The 17,231-nt window shown below is 51.1% G+C and overlaps 1 protein-coding gene across 6 annotated transcripts in view; it reads right to left on the bottom strand.

Annotated features, from left to right (window-relative positions):
- Nucleotides 1-17,231, bottom strand: part of MAML3 (mastermind like transcriptional coactivator 3) — a 319,248-nt gene that overhangs the window by 8,615 nt on the left and 293,402 nt on the right. For all 6 annotated transcript variants that reach the window (XM_063336886.1, XM_063336889.1, XM_063336888.1 and 3 more), the window contains one exon: nt 853-1,101. In XM_063336886.1, coding sequence (XP_063192956.1) covers nt 853-1,101 — 249 coding nt within the window. The remainder of the gene's footprint in view (nt 1-852; nt 1,102-17,231) is intronic.

The following is a 17,231-nucleotide window of genomic DNA, read 5'->3' as shown; positions in this document are numbered from 1 at the left end:
ATCGGTATTTCTGTGGTTATACCACATGCACAAGTTCTAACTCAAATTAAAGCAAACTCCCTGTCTTTAACTGGATTTCCCCAACTCCTGACCTATCAGAGCATTTTCTAGGCACCATTAGGGGACTGCAACTTTAAACCTGGGTACAAGCTTACAGGAACTGAACTGTGTGACTTTCCACTGACTTTCTGTGGGTTGCTTTTAAACTACAGCTGAGTTAAACATGCAGAAAACACCCCCATTCAGGCCAGGTAATTTAACATCCGTATTGCAAAGCCCGAGAGCTCCAGAAGCCAGGCTGTGGGCTCCAGAGCAGCAGTTCCACACCGCCACTGCGAGAGCTGGTTTTACTGTTCTCCTACTTCAGCTTCTGGTTCCTCCCTTGATGCTGCCTCTCCCTTGTGCTGGTATGTCATAAACCACATTAAGGAATCGATCTGGGTCAATACTAACTTTTTTTCTTTGCTAGGTTACTTTTAATTGTCCCAGATCACTGCACGGCTGAACGTAGCTTTTGCCAGTGCAAGACCACAGTCAGAGGTAGGGGAGAGGACCAGCAGCTCTAACTGTAGCAGAGTCTGCTTCTGCCAGAGTAAACGCACCGCTGAGACACCAGGTTAAGAGCTAACTTTTCCAGGGTCTATAATCCCCATGCGGCTGTCAAACCCACCGCTGGGAACATGGCTAATATTTGCCAAGCTAATGGTAGGACTGAGACAGATGCCTCTGCTTTGATAACCATTGCTGAAATACCATGATATGTAGAAGGAAGGGCTAGTGTTGTACTGTCTCTGGCACTCATGCTCTCATACCGGCACGCACTGCAGCGCCTGAGGCAAATGGATGCTGTACCTGCTCTGCTAGGATCTGCTGCTGCTGCTGCTGCTGCCTCTGCTCTCTTAGAAACTGTTGTTTCTGCTGCTCTATCACATGGAGCTGGGCTCTCTGCTCGATCAGCATCTGCTTCATGATGGCCGCCTGAGGTTGGTTTCCCAGGAAGGGGCCCCCAGAGCTCGTGCCTGTGACCACGCTGCTGGAGCCCGGTGGGACAGAAGGCTGCATAGGCCCTGTGGTCCGAGACAACCCCACTTGATGCTGCTCCTGTGCAAAGAGAGAGAGAGAGAGAAGACCTCATTACTCAGGGTGCTCCATGGGCAAGGGAAATTATGGCTCATTAACAAGACGCATTGAGTCTATGGGTGAACACTGAAGCCTGAAGAAAGTAAGAGTCCTTGGAGAGATGCTCGTTGCTTGTGACCAAGCCACGGGCTGTTCACCACAGGGAGCAGGTGGCAGGTTCCTCTTCTCTCATGGAGTTCAAAGCCCTCACAGATAAAGCAAAAGCACTTTACAATTTATTAATAATAAAATAATAAAGTTACGTACTAGGTTTATTTTTATTTTTTTTACAGGATATGTAACTTCAGAGTCATGTTTTTCCAAACTTTTCCTCCCTCATCATAGAGACAAGAAATATATTTTCTCTCCATTTCCCTTCTCTCCATAATGGCAGTTTCACACAGTCCCCTGGATTGAGGAGCCGAGGTTTTAGGCACACACAAGGAAGAGCAGGAGCTGTCAGCATTAATGCCCCCTATATTGCACCAGAATCTCAGCATTTAACCACTAACGTGTTTGTTTAAGATTTCCATCCCACAGCAATGAATCACAGAATGGTTTGGGTTGGAAGGGACCTTAAAGATCTTCTGGTTCCAACTCCCTGCCCTGGGCAGGGACACCTCCCACTAGACCAGGCTGCTCAAAGCCCCATCCAGCCTGGCCTTGAGCACTTCCAGGGATGGGGCATCCACAGCTTCCCTGGGCAACCTGTGCCAGTGCCTCACCACCCTCACAGTAAAGAATTTCTTCCTAATATCTAATCTAAATCTCCCCTCGTTCAGTTTAAAACCATTACCCTTCGTCCTATCGCTCCACTCCCTGACAGAGTCCCTCCCCATCTCTCCTGTAGCCCCCTTCAGGTACTGGAAGGGGCTATAAGGTTTCTGCGGAGCCTTCTCTTCTCCAGGCTGAACAACCCCAACTCTCTCAGCCTGTCCTCACAGGACCAAAAGCGTGTGGCTGAAAGGATGCAGGGCCTGCAATGCCACCGACACCTTCTCCTAAAACCACCCTGCGTTCTCTTTATGTTTCCACTCCGATTTGCTGCCTTTTCCCACTGGGCCAGCCCAGGGACAGCAGGCACAGGGGTTAAATACCAAACCCTCCTCTCTCCGCCGCCAGCCGGCTGCTGCGAGGGGGCCGGGGACCCTCCGAGCATCCCACCGCAGGGCCGGGCTTTTACCCGAGCCCCGGGTCGTGTCTCCCCCGCTCCTACCCTGGCTCCCCGGTTGCTGCCGCCGTGCCCGCCGCTGCTGCCCGGCGAGGCTGCGCCAGCCGGCAGGTGTCGCTGCCCGCCCGCGGCCCGGCGGGCACCGGGGCGGCGGGGGACCGGCGGGGCACGGCGGTCCCGGGGGGTCACCGGCCTCTCCCCGCTGCGGGCGAGGGGGGCCGGGGAGCGGCGGGACGTCCCGTCCCCCCCCGCCGCGGGCAGCGAAGGAGCGGGTGTGGGTCGGCGGGGAGCGTTCGGGGGGGTCTGCGGCTGTCCCCCGAGCCGCCCCCCGAGCTGCCCCGGGGGCGGGGGGGGTCCCTCGGACCCTCCGGGCGCGTCCAGCAGCGCGGCAGCACAAGGGTCTCCCGCTGCCGGGGGAAAACGAAGCTTACAACAACCCGGCGCCTCCCTCCGGCACTACCTCGCTCAAAACCAGATGGCCAGCTAGGGCCGAAGTTAAAAAAAAAAAAAAAAAAAAAAAAACCAAACCAAAAAACAAAACCAATTTTGGGGTTTGATTGTAAAGCGGCAGGTGTAGCGCTGCTTCCCCAGTCCTTATTCCAGGTACTCCTTGGCGTAAAAGAGCTCAAGGATTTTCTCTTCTCCCCCACCTACCTTCCACATGATCGTACCCAAGCACCTCACAGCCCCCCGGCACGTGCCAAAAGTCAACAACATTGACTCGATAGGAAGGACCTGTATCGCTTTAGGATCCTAATCCTCAGCCATTCCAGGGTGAGGTTTAGATTCATCTGCTCCATCGACAGTTTGAGTTATGTCAATTACTGGCCGATTGAAAAATTACTGGGTGCTAGAGAAAAGTAATCTCATGACACCCACCCCAACCCAGTCACTGAAAGGGTTAAAACCAGTGCTTGACTGTAGCTTGGGAAATTAGGATCAGCCTTTCTGCATGAAGGTCAGGTTTTCAAGGACCCTTCTGAGGAAATAACAAGAAAATACAATTTGTCCACATCTCTACTTTGCACAGATATTCCCTGAAGGGCTCTCTGCTGAAAGGCAGCTCTCCAATATTTAGGTTCTTTCTCTTTTCAACATCTGCCCTGGTTTGAAAGTTCCCTCCCTGATCCTCTTTCCACTTTTCCCCCCTGGACCCCTCTCGTGCTGCACTTTACAACCTGGTCAAGCGCGGTCCCTGCAGCACGGTCATGGCGAGGGCTGCGGCAGCTTCCCCGGGCCGGGGTCAGGGAAACGCTCCCACTAACCATCCCTCGCTGCTCCGAGCCCTGTCACCCACCCCTTTGCTTTCGGGGAGGGGGGCACGACACAGACACCAGCCGCTGATGCTGAGGGTAAAGGCTTTTTCCTACCACCCCCCGCCGGCCCTCCCCCGACTTCTGATGAAGTCATCAAGCTACAGATTGCATAACCGATGCACAGGACTATCTTGTGTTATACTGGGAGACGGGCCAAACGCTTCCATTTATAGACAAAAAGCAATGCCACGCTGCCAAATAATGGAGCCTTTGCTGCAGCCACTACAAGGAAAAAGAAAAGGGGGAGAGGGGGGGAAACAACCACCCCGGGAGCCAGAGGGCACGCTGCGAAGTGACATCACCGGGAGCTTCCTCCGCGCACAGCTGCCTCTGGGGCTGCAGCCCTAGCCCTCGCCGAACCGCCTTCAAACCAGTCCTGTCACAGAACCACCCTCCTGGCTCCCGGGCAGGGCTGAGGGACACGCTCACCCCACGGTAACGCCGCAGAAGGCGCTCTGTTCCGTATCGCGTTACGTTGTAAGTTAATTCCAGAGTTTACAAAGGAAGAAAGCTTCGAGAGGAGCCCCGCCAGCTGCCATGAGCCCCGCGCGCTGTGCGGCAGCTGGAGGAAACACGAAGCTTAGCACAAAGGTGTTACTTCCAGCGCTGTGCGTTTAGTCATTTCGAGGTACAAGAGTTTACCTACTCAGAGTGAAAACTTCCTGTTTCCAGTTTTAATAATAGGTTTAAAGCCAGGCCGCCTTCATCAAGCCAGAACGCCAGCCTCTCGCCCGGAATATTTCTTCTCCTTTCCATTTTTTTTGGCCAAAGCTCTTCCCAACCAATGATGAAAGGCCCCGCTGACATCACCGGGAGCAGCCCTGGGTTACGTGTCCCAAAAACAGGAGCACAGCCCAGGCAAAAGGTCTCCGCAGGCAGGAAAATGCTCCCAAGTGCCTGGGAGCAGAGCTCTCTACCAGGAGCCCCCCTGCAGCCCGGCACCGCTGCTGTTAACCTCCGAGGGGAGGTTGTACAGCCCTGCCAAGCCCCAGCAGTGGCCCAGGGCCACCACGTGGGCCTTCTAGGTGGCTTCAACTACCCAGCCACGGGTGTGCACACCCACCCTCCTTCCACTGTTCCCTCTGGAGGTCCGTCATGGAGGTGAAACCTGGAAGTGGGCTGGGGGGTACGCGTGCGTGTCTGGGAATTGGTGATGAAAGAAGCGACGCTGGGCTCTACACGGCTGCCCCTGACAAACCATACCTGCTCCCGGCCCAGATGCAGAGCTTCAAAACCAAACTAACCCAAGCTTCACTGACAACGCTCTTTGCTCCTGCACTGCCTGCCAGCTCCCTCATCCTCCTACTGCACCCTGAGCCTTCCTGCTCCTAGACCTCCCGCTCCTCCTGCTCCTCATTCCCTGCCGTCCCTTTCCCCTCCCCTACACCCTCTGCCCTGTTTTCCTTTCTCCACCAACCGGCACTGCTGCCTCCTCGCTCTCCAGACGCCCTCCCGGCTGCACATCGCCTCCGCGGCTGGCAGGGCTGGTACCCAGCGGCCCATGCCCACAGCCTGACTCACCGGCTGACTCAGGCTGCCACCGCGCCGCAGGGATCCCCGGGGATCCACAGCACCAAGGGGACAGCCCCGGCGCCCTGTGCTCGTGTGGGCACATGCAGACAGGGGTGCCCGGTACGGATGTAGGCATGTCGCCCCCGAAAAGGGTGACAAGGTGTCCTGGAATGGGAAACACATGCCGTATTCTCAGCCTGTCTCTCATCAGCCTGCTACGTCTGGGAGGACCGGTACAGCGTGACTTCTGATTTTTCACTCTGGCTGTTTTCAACAACACTCAAAGCCACCGTGTGCTACTCACAGGCCACAAACGGCTCTCTCCTGATAACGGTGGCTTGTGCAGAGTTACATGTGCTCCAGTCGGGATGGGGGAAGCTGCAGCTCTGCCGCGACGTCCTCACCAAGGGGCAGGAGAAGCCGGTTGTGGGAGGGGGGACGGTGCCAAAGCCCCTTCCCCTGACTCGGCCGTACCACAGAGCCAATTCAAACACACACGCGCTGGCCCTGGCTAAGCCTCCGGGGGGGTCCTGCTGGGATCCCTCCTGCCTCTGCAGCCTCTGCCAAGCGCTTTTAAAGCAGCCCAGGGACAGAATCGAGTGCTCAGCCCCTGGGAGGAAAACCAGGTATTGAAAGAGCCGTGCTGCCATTTACGGAGCCAAAAAAAGAGCCACAATTTCCAAATGGTCAGCATAACATGCCTGGACAGGTTTGTGTAGTTGCAGAGCAACTGAAGTTTTATAGGGATCTGGCTGCTTAGTTAACGCCTACACGGGAGCTGCCCTCTGTTGATAATCTCATCCTCCTCCTCATACAAAATCATGTATGTACAGTTATGCACAGTGAGCATAACTGACTTTAAAAGGAGAACAAAGGGGAGTGGAAAAGGTATTTCCCTCTTTGTCTCAAATCTCATGTGCCTCCTCCTTAACATGCAGTGATTTATTCCTGCTGTATGTCATTCAATCTCCCAACTGCAGCTAAAAGCAATCACAGAATTTGCTTTCAGAACAAGGAAAACAACCACCAGCTGATGCCCCGAGAGCCAGACAGTGGGCTGTGGGTAAGCGCAGGCAGGGACTGGCCAAGCCTGCTCATCGGTCCTCCATGCACGGCCTCATGACTGCAGTCCTTGGACACGGTGAGCCAAGGGACCAGAGCGGGACGCCAGGGAAAAGGGGGCCGATCCAGGCAACTGCTGGCAGAAATCGACAGAGGATGGGTATTCCACATCTGGGAACAAAACGTTTCCCAGAAAGCTGAGGGAAGCAGAGACTTGAAAGCAGGGCCTTAACGTGCAAAACGGACAATCAGACATGAACTCGCTGTGCCGTTCTGTGGTAAGTGAACTAATGCAATCCCTGAACATACAAAGAGTGGAAGTGCAAATAGAAGCCAGGAGGTGGCTTATCCTGCGTACTGCATTAGGAGAACGATAAGGTATACAATCAGACATCTACATTTTAGACTCAGAGCAGAAAAAGAAGACACAAAAATGATTTGAGGGAGAAAGCGTCTGCCAGTGAGTGACTTAAAGAGCTCAATCCATTTAGCTTACCACAAAGAAAACTGAGAGATGCTTTGACCGCGGCACATAAAAATACCTTCACGAGGGAAGATATCCTTTAAAGAGTTCTTTTATCCAGTGAAGAAGGCAAAACCAGATACAAGGGCTGGAAGCTGAAGACAGATTCAAATCGGAAAGAAGAATCAGATTTTTACACTATGATTTCACCACCCGTCAGAAACGGCAGATCGCCGCGTTTTGATGTCTTCAAGGATGACAGCCTTTCCGGATAAACACAAACTTAGCGGTGCGATGGAATGGCCGGCGATGCACGAGACGGAGCGGCGCTGCCTGCCCTCAGCTCTGCCCAGCTCCCAGCTGCTGCTCCCCAGCGCCAGGCTGGTGCCAGCGGACAGGCACTGCTCCTTTAGCGTGGGGGCTCTTAGGTACTGCCTGCCCGTGTGTGCATATATGTTAAAAAAGGGGGTCTCCAACCTATTACTGGGACCAAAAGTATTACTCCATTTCCACCTACTGTGTCACAGTAAAGCATCACCTCTACCCAGTGTTTTCAGAGCAGCCTGAAAGCGCGTTCCTGTATTCCCCCAGGAAATATTTCTATTAAATTCCTTGTAATGTTGTTCCTTATTGTGTCTGGCAGGGATCTTAATCCCTCTCTCTAAACCAGGCTGCCCAAAGCAAAGCCACCTTTCGCAGAATGGTACCATCTGACAGACTAAGGGAATGACAGAGCCGTTCATCTCAGACTGTGGTTTTTTTGCTTTGAAAGAGCCAGCGTACAGGAGGAAGGGATGGAATATGCCGGTGTACAACTCGGACTCCAGCGTCAGGCTCTGCAGAGCGGATTGAGCGGATTGCTTCACCTATTTCCTCTGTCATCCAGTCTCAGGGAGGGGCTACAAACCTCCCCCCGCTCCCCGGGCCCCCGGTTGCCATGGTCTTTCATATAGTATCTGAGCCAACAAGATGCCTCTGACGTTTGACACCAGACCTCTGCATGCAGCCAATTTGTTTTCCTTTCACCTCCCTTCGCCTGCATCTCTCTCCTCCCCGTGTTTTCGATACAGATTATTCTTTCCACCGAACCAACACGATCCGTCAGGCTGTTACTTCTGTGCATTTCTGTTTTGTTCATCAGAGGGACTAATTTCTTCCTTTCTGGTGACCAAGTAGGTAACAAAGGGTTCTAAAATGAGCAACTGCTTTCCTAACGCCACTTAAGAGCTAAAGACGGTCAGAAGTTCATCTCGAAGACGGCGAGGCAGACGGGGTGGTGGTTTTACCGGCTGGCACCAGAAGCCCTGCCTCCCCGCGCGCCCACTTCTGCTGCAGCACGGTGGGTTGACTCCACAAAAATCCCGAGCAGTGCTGGTGGGATTCCGAAACGCAGCGTTTCAACAGAACGGTATCGAACTTCAACCGGCCTCATTCAAACAGGCTCCGTTCCTCTTTCACAAGTCACAACCCTGGCCTTTTCTGCCCTCCCCCAAGAAAGAAACCTTTGCAAGGGAAATCACTCCTGCTTTTCAGTTTTGTTTATCCCTCAGCTTCACCAGCTAGTTCCAAGGTAGGGAGCGCAACGATATAATGGCTGGGTTTGTGCACTGTGGAAGAACTGTTCATTTATCTCAAATAACTAGTTTCCTTGTAACTGCAATTTTTTATTTGGCTTCTTATTTTTAGGAGAAAAAAAAAAAAGTGGATCAGCCCAAATTAAACCCAAAATAGCCTCTTACAGACATCTCTTAAAAAAAAAAGGGAGAAATAAGTATACACATATAAAAATACTTGTGAAGTGTAAAATTAAGATGAGCTCTTCTTGTTTGGTTTAACGAGTTACAAGTCCTGGCTCAAGCAGAACCTCTCGCAAGGTGATGGCTATCATCTCGTGCTTGCTCGGTCGCCTACGGGACGCAAGCCTCGCGGTCCTGGGCAAGTCCCCAGGGATATGCCCATACACGCTGTGTGTGGCAGAGGCTAGTGACTGTGCTACCAGCTGGCCCAGAGGCACTGAGACCTGAGCCCTTGCGACTCTCGCAGGCCCGAGAGGCAGCCAGGGCTGCTTCTGACGCTCCCACCCAGCCCCTGCACCGGGAACGAATCCTTCCCGCTCTAGGATCTCACCTTCTCTTGAGCTGTTTGCACCAGCGAAACGGTATTTTACATCATTTTCTTGCAGGAGTGAACTGATGGGGTTAATCAAGCCGTTAATTTGACGGGCAGAGGGAAGGGCTGTGCAGACGGGTTCCTGTGAGGCAAGCCCGGGTGCGGTTTTACAGCGCATTGGTTACTCAGAGGTTACTCCCACGTACGGCTCCCACCCCGCCGGAGCTCGGACCAGCCCTCCTTTCCCTGAAGAGAAGCGGCTGGGCATTAGTATCCCGGGACAAGAGGTCTGAGGGGGCTGCCCATGAGCCACAAAGCCAGTCCCCAAGTGGCCTCTTGGCCACCATCTCTGCGGCCGTGCTCGCCATCACCCGCCCACGGCCACAGAACCCTGAGCAGGGCTGGCGGCAGGGAGGGAAGGAGGGCGAGGATTTGAAGCAACACCAAGTGCCCAACCTTGTATTTTACGTGTCTTAGGAAAGCTGTAATTACTCCCCTCAAAGACTGCTTGCCTGAAGCCGGGCCGTCACGGCGTTCCACAGCGTGCCCTACCACTTGGAAAGCGAGCGGCAACGTTCGGGGAGCAAAAGGCAGGGGGAGAAAGCTGGAAAAGCCAGCCCACGCAATAGCTTTTCCACACCTCGTCCCCGCTGCCTTCTACCACAGCTGAGGACTTTCAAAGGTACAAGTCAGGCCGCTCCGCAGGAGCTGCAACCGCCCTCTCGGTGCCTGCTTGGCCCCAACTTGCCCAATTCCCCAGGGCTTCGGAAGCTGGTCCGGGAGCAAAGCAGAGATCACGGAGGCAGCTGAACTCCGAAGCCGGTGCCCGACAGAAATTCTCCTCCTAAAGGTTTTAGCCTTAATTAATGCCCCGTTCGAGTCCATCCTGGAGCAGGAGAGAGAAAAGCTAATGCGAAGCGTAGGGACAATCACAGCTAGAGAGCTCCTGGGAAGGGGGAGAGAAGGAAAATGGAAGATGAAAGCAGGCAAATGGTTTAAACAAACAGTTGCGCAGGGCCAATGAAAAGGGGGAACAGGGGGAAAATGACACAATAAAAATAAATGCTGTAAGAGAAAGAAAAGCTTCTAGCACACACGGGGAAAAATGGGGGGCCTGGAAAAAGCAAAAGTACAAGAAAAAGATGCTCTAATGGAGCTCTCTCGCAGCAAACACTAACCCATTACCAGGCAGTCCCTTTCCTTCTAATGGCCCGAGCCTGTACCACATTATCACCTTGCCCCCCACGGAGTTCGCCGGTTGTTGAGGTATTTCACGGAGCCTGGCTCTAGCTCACGCCTGGCAGAAGCTGCCTGAAGTCTCCTGTGGACAATTGCAGAGTTTGTTGATTTCTTTTTTTTTTTTTTTACTCTAGGTGAAATTTTGTTAAATTTCCCCTTGGTTGTTTTGTTTGAGCATAAACAAAAGGTATTTTTCACACTTAAGGGTGTTTTTCAGATCCTTTTCAGTGTGCTGTGATAAATGAAATCCCTTTCATTTTTAGAAATTCAAACTTGGCACTTGCTTTGCTCCTCAGCAAGCGGCATGTAATTTGCCAAGCCTGAAAGAATCCTGGCTGAGAAATAAACACAGTGGGCCATATGCTCTCCTTCCCATATGCAGAAGGCACCTCACCTCAAAAACCGGGAAGAGGCTGAAATTGCCCCATGTCATTGCTTCTGCCAAGGAAAAAAAGAAAAAGCAAAAAAAAAAACCAAAACCAACCCACCCCAAATCCACGGAAAAATTTAGAGCAAAGGTCTGGGGCTCTCCACAAAGTAGCCCTCTTTCTGCATGCCTCCAGGGACCTCCCCTGCACTGTCACTGCCTCTGCCACTGGCTTCTGGCCTGGCAGAAGCGCGGCATGGGGTCAGGGAGTGCGTATGCCACGTCCCCGGTGCTCGCAGTAAAGCTGCGTTATCTTCACGGTTATTTCCTGGCACAGCTTGCTTTGCACGGGAATGATCTGCAGAGCGCAAGGGCTCCTGCAATACTGCTCTTTTCCAGCTTGTTCACATCGTGCCCTCGTGGGAGGAAGATCACACACCAGAAGGACGCGGGTGAAGCGAGGACTTCTTTCTGCCACGTGCCCGTAAGAAGCGCAGAGGGAGAGCGTGCCGCGTACACGCAGTACCTCAGTTTTCTGGTGGGCTCTGGCAGATGATGACTGTGACTGATAAAAGCACCAAAGCAGACGCGTAATGCTTATGAGGAATGGTCACCTGTACAAATTCATGCATAAATTCCACCATCTTCAAAGAGTTGGGATAACTCCCCTGTCTTTGGTCGCAGGCGCTTGTCCGTGCAGCCTCTCTGCCAGTGGTATTTCAGTCTAAAATCGAGAACCAAATATTTCCAAAAGGTAGCCCACAAGACCAAGGGAAGTGGTCTTCCACTGCAGCTGCCCAGCAAAACCACATTATCTTTGCTGTGGTTTCAACTAACTAGCTGCTGATAAGCTGAGGTGGCTGGGACGGCACACCAGCTCTATGATTTCATGAACTACTTCTTTTAACAGCTTTGACCCCAGGCTCCCCAGATCCCCTAGTTCCAGTACTTGAAACTCTTTTGATTTTCTCCCACCTTGGACACAGTCTTTGTATTTCCATTAGCCACCCGGCCTTTGTTTTGATGTTTAATCTTATTAGCCCTAGTGAAAACTGAGACAAGGTATTCTGATTTGGGCTATGCCTAGGTTGTCTTTAACCTTGACATACTCTTCACTGCGTGGTTCCTCCCGTCTTTCTGAGGTCTCCTTTATTTATATAACTAAGGAAAACTCCACTATTGAATTAATTTCTTTTGCAAGGCCTAACTCAGCTCGGCTTTTGGCAGTACTGATATTATCCCTAGACTTCCAGCTCTCTAAGGCATCGCTTCCTTTGCTGATCAAGTCCTTATTCATGCCGTCTGAGGCTTTCTGGATATCCTTGATACCTCTTCTGAGATAATTACTTATCTCTTAAGCTTTAAACTTCCTTTTTTTTTTTTTTGCTTTCTTTTACTTCCTCCACACCATGAATGCTTTTTTGCCTCTTTCTATCCTGCCATCTTCCTAATGCATACTCACGTTCACCAGCTCAACCAGCCCTCACAGCTGCAATCCCAGCTGCCTTTTTGCAGCCTGTGAGTCCCTCCTCAAGCCCTGCCTTCCCCTGCCTTCACTGGAGACAGGACTTTGCACAGGATTGTCTTGATCTCTCCCATGAGAGACTTTACAAAGCAAGACGTGACCTCCCTCTTTCCCCGAGCTTGCTTTCCTTCATGTCCTGCCCGGCTCTCCCCTCCTGGCCACTGAGGCGGTGGCCTCATCAGCGGTCCCCAGCCCTTCTGCTTGTCCTGGTGACCTCGCTGCACTCTGTCTTCTCATCTCTCTTGCCCCCATCTGCCTCCTTCTTCTTTATATCTCGCTCTCCTCTCGCTCCTTCCCCTCGCAGCGCAAGCACGCTTTATCTCCATGCTTTAAAAAAAAACAAGTAAAATCCAAACAACCCTTGACTCCAAGTGACTCTCCAGCTCTCACCCTATCTCTCTTCTCACTGTCATCTCTAAGCTTATCGAGTGCGCTGCCTATGATTTATATGATTTAGGCTGAATTTAGTCTCCCTCTCCAACACAGATTCTTTTCCAAGCAGGCTTTCACTTCTCGCCTGTCACAGAAACCGGTGTCACAGAGTCTCTAATATCCTTTGTCTGGCTGCAGCTCTGCACTGTTACGCCAGGCCGGCTGCCACAGCCTGTCAGCTCCTTCCGGCGCCGCTGACCACACTCTGCTGGAAATCTGGCCCTCCTTTCCCAGTGCTCCTACTCGACTCCAACACCTTCAGTTGGTTGCTCAGTGTTTCCCGGAGTAGTTTGTCACTACTCGCCCTCCCACCTGCCGCCGTTCTGTCGGTCCGCGTCCTCGTCCCTCGTCTCCTTTCCCTCTCACTGCTGTCTCCGAGCAAGCTCACTCTCCGTACACATTCAAGGACCTTCTCTACACCAGCAACTCACAGACCTACCTCTCTGTCCCCAGCCAGTTCCCGTCTGTTCCGACTAAATTCACGCCCTGCCTCTGGGATCATCTTGTGGATATCTGTCAGCTCAAGCTCAGCGTAGGCTCTCATCCTACTCCCTAGGTCTCCTCTCCTTCCTGTTTCTTCCGTCCCCGTGGACAACACCATCACGTGCCTGTCACTCAGCCCATAACCTGGTTGTCATCTTTGCTTCAAGCCTCCCTTGCAGAGTCCCACAGCCAGGCTCTCATCGCCTTGCACCCTGACGGTTGCAATCTCACCCTGCGTGCAGGCAGCCAGAGTGCTGCTGCCCAGGTCATTTTCTTTGCCTGTCATCTTGACTCTGCCACCTCTCTCTTTGCAGCCCGCTCTTGGCTTCCCCTTCTTCTGGGTTTCAGCCCCCTCCCCTGCTCTCAAATCCAGCTGCAGCATACGCCACCTCAGCGTCACCTCTCATTAACTGCTGAGACTTTTCATCACCCTTTCCTCCCTGCTGGATTTCATTCTGGGGAGGAGATTCTCAAAATCATACAAATCTGACCCTGAACTCTGCCCCCAGTATAGTTAACGTTTGTAGAAGTTTGCAGAAATTCCTGTCTCCATGATGTCCAGCAGTCTCTTCTGTTTCCTTGTACTCCCCGGTGTGTTTGTCTCCCTGCGTTATCTCTTATCTTACACTTAGTATTTGAGGGGAAGGAAATATATTTACATCCTGCATCAGCTTAGCACAGGGAGCCTAGCACAATGGGTGTCCTAAACGGCAGCTACGACTCAGAGGTGCTACCCGCCATCGCACAAGCAGTTACAAACGCAACTTAAATCTGCGTACAGCTAAATATGCTATTTTATATTCTGTAGATGCGAGAACACCCACATTTCAATGTGCCCTTGCTCCACTTCTTCTTCTTTTAAAGGACGCAATATTGGGATGAGATATTGTATGCTCAAAAAGTCAGGAAATGCTAAGTTACCGTTCCCACGGCAATTGTAACTCAGCCTCATATGGTAAGGCACAAAGGTTATCACCGTATACAATAACAGAGGATGCTGAACACATGCAAAGTGACCAAATTACCATCGTGGCAGATAACCAGGTCTTTGAACTTCTGTGCAGGTAAAATCTTAGACGTTTACTGGGCTTTTAGCATTTATTTCTAGAAATCTGAAGTCCAATACCCTATAAATAAAAGTCAAGATTATGTTGTACGGCAAGCAACCGGTCCCAGCAGTAGCTTGTAGCCCTTTTTGCAGAAACACAGCTAATGGCAACAAGAAATATTTCCATTGCTTCATGAGCTCTGGTAGCTGTCAACTGCGAGAGGGATCTGCCGATCAGAGAAATCTGGGAAGACATCAGTGTGTCAGAACAAGTGAAAAGACTTGACACGGAGGGCACATTTTTGTTGAGCAATTTGCATTAGCACTTCTGGACAAATTCTACATTTCACATGCAATTCACAAACCAACAGCAGCGCTGCTAATTGGTGCAGTTGCCACTCAACTGCGGGTGCCTTGTTTGAGCTATCACTAACGTGAACGAAGACTACAGACTTTTTCTGAAAAAAAAAAAAAATTAAAAAAAATGCAGCAATTATTTCGCAGGCTTTGAGTTGGGCTCCCCCTGCCCCCACCTTCATCCTTATAATTTCGTTATCTCAATAACTTAAAAAAGGACCTGGAACAGAAAAATGCAAACCTCGGAAAAGTCCTGTTGAAGTTATTAAGAAAAAAAAAACCCTGTTTGTGAAGAATTATGCCCTTCATTAATACAACTGTTAGCCCTACCATCACCGTGAGTTTGACCATGTCCCAGAGTGCCAATGCAAAGCTACATATTGCTCTAAAAAACCAGCCGTAACTGGCAGAGTGCTGGGGACCCTGAAAATCCCAGCCACCAAACCAAGGCTGTGCTCGGCACGTATCTAAAATGCTGAAGGGATGACAGAATCTCTCTGCTTCCTCTTAGGTGGTATTAGAAGTTATTTAACTGAAAACAGGGCAGATCTCTCATCCATCATTCTTTATCCTCTGTAAAATCGAGTCTCCTGAGATAAGAAAAGAGCTTCCATACTGCAGCTTTCTATTACCGCTGCTCAAAACGCTCAGGCAGCTGCAGCTCAGCTGAAGGACGGTTTGGCTGACTCCTTTTCATAAGTTGGATGGCTATTTTTAGGCCATATTTCCTTTAGGCCCCTACGGTGCAAAATCCAAAGGAGCTAATGGGATTGGCAGGTGCGTAGATTATTGGTGACCTCCTCTAGCCCAGCGTTCACATCTCCTTACTACATTTTTTTCAGAACGTACAGTGAAAAAGGGAACAACCTACAATTAAAGATCTTCCTAGCCAGCCTCGATCCCTTTTATATTCAAATGCTTAACGAGAAACCAACGTGCAATAGCAGAAGATGGAACAGCACGAGAGAAACTACACAGACGCACCTAGAGCTAAATAAATCTAAATCTGAAGAACTCGATTTTTAATGGACTATTTCGGTCGTGTCTCTACAGGCAAATAGGTATTTGTAATGTACTTTATTCTGACCCTGATCTGTCTGCAGCTGCAAGAATCCCATCCCCTTCCTTGCTTCCCTTGAGATCCCCTTGGCCCCAACCTACTAAGGGTCCAACCTCACCGTTGTAGAAGTCCCTAGCAAAAGCCGTATCTCATCCGTGGCTCCCAGCTGTGCTCTCCTCGGAAAGAACAAGAGAAACTACAGTTAAGCTAGTGTAACTTCCAGTCCTAATCACAACCGGGTCCGAATCCTGGATGTGGATGTCATTTCATTTTCTGGGGCGAGGCACAAACCAGACTGTTGGGCAAACTCCTGGAAGGCATCTTTGTGGTGTAAATAACTCAGCTTGGCCTTCCTTCTGCCACACCCTGGGTTACAGGCACAGCAGTCACATTTCAGTGACTAAATCCCGATTTTGCAGGCCCAATTAAAATGTTGAGTATGGCTGCACAGTCTTCTTGGAAAGTGGTGCTACGTACAGCCCCTGCTCCCCAGGCTGATTCGGTGGCGTTCGGGGAAGCAGGGGCTGGCTGGGAGCTCTGTGTGTGCCCTGTCCCGAACCGGGGACACACAGCAACACCTCTCCAGAGCTGCTCCAGAGCGTAGCTCTCCTCTCCTGACCCTACTCCGAGCATCCCTGGCGAGCCACGAAAACAGAGAGCCCCTGAAATCCCCAGCGATACGGGCTGCCTCCTTCCTTCCAGCTGCTTTATCCTTTGCCTGTATTCAAAAGGCTTTGTCCAGAGAGCTGATACTTTACAAACCCTTCACAAAGAAAGGCAAACGGTGCCTTGCGTGAAACCACAGGCTGTACTTCCCAATGGTAGAGCAGGGCTCCAATTTACCAACACGTGGCGCGGCCGTCAGCTGTGATTCTACAGCAACTGCAGAAGATACCTTTGGACCCCTTAATATCTTATTTCTGACATATGGAGGGACTGGGGAGTTTGCAGCTTCCCACCTGCTTAAATATAATTCACTACAAAACATCAAACAGATGCATTCAGCCCTTTGTAGACGTATCATTACCTTATGTGTTCATGTAACGCACATCTGTAGCACATTGGCAGTACACCTAGTTAATGTGTGGGAGACTCCTAGGTTCAAAGCCTCCCCTGTTTCTTTTGTTCTCTAATGAATCCGTCTTTTGTTTAGCTCCCCCTCCTCTTAGGTTGTAGCTGTAACTCTGTCATTAGCATCTTAAAAAATCTTTTCCTCCAAAACTACCCACAACCCTGCAATAAGCTGGCAACGTACTAGGAAGCACCTAAATGAATCACGGTTCTTACTTTAGACAGGTTTAACAGGTCTGGGTCGCTGTTTTCAGCAGCATTGTTGCTTAGTTAGCAAACTCGGTAACCAAATATTCCCCTAAAACCCAGGTGAGGTGAGATTCCCGTGCCGTTCACAATGTTTCAAATAAAACATGCATTCACAACTTCTAGGTGCAGCACAACATTTGTGAGTCTCTGCAGACCCGCGTCTGCTTCTCAGTGTCCAAAAATCAAAGCACTCGGGCACCTCCACGGCAGCCCAGTGAAAATGCCGAGCTGTATCCTTTGCGTGGAAACATTTTGTTGAATTTTCACTGGACTTCAACCTAATGACCCCAGACCTGATTTTCTAGATATTATGGATAAAAACACACATGTAACACTCAGACATCATCTGCAAGGCAGACTGGCAACTGTGGCGTCCACCAGATTCACTGTCCCTCCCACTGCTGGCATCTTCCTGGGCTTCACCAAAAGGAGCCAGCTACCAACAAGTTCTGGGAAACGGGTAGCAGAAGATGCCGCTAAGGAAATGTTGTCACAGGTCGGCACAGGGACTGAAAGACTTTCCTCATGTTCTGACAGCCTGTGAGCGAAACGCGGTGGGGGTTTTGCCTTTAGGAAGATGCCAAGCTAATATTCACTGAGTTACTGTGTTCTTTCACTCCAGTTCTTTCCAAAGTTGTCAGACCTCTT

The sequence above is a fragment of the Chroicocephalus ridibundus genome, chromosome 5, assembly GCF_963924245.1.
Source record: "Chroicocephalus ridibundus chromosome 5, bChrRid1.1, whole genome shotgun sequence".
Classification (NCBI taxonomy): Eukaryota; Metazoa; Chordata; class Aves; order Charadriiformes; family Laridae; genus Chroicocephalus; species Chroicocephalus ridibundus.
The sequence above is the reverse complement of the archived record's forward strand: the minus strand, read 5'-3'. Positions and strand labels throughout refer to the sequence as shown.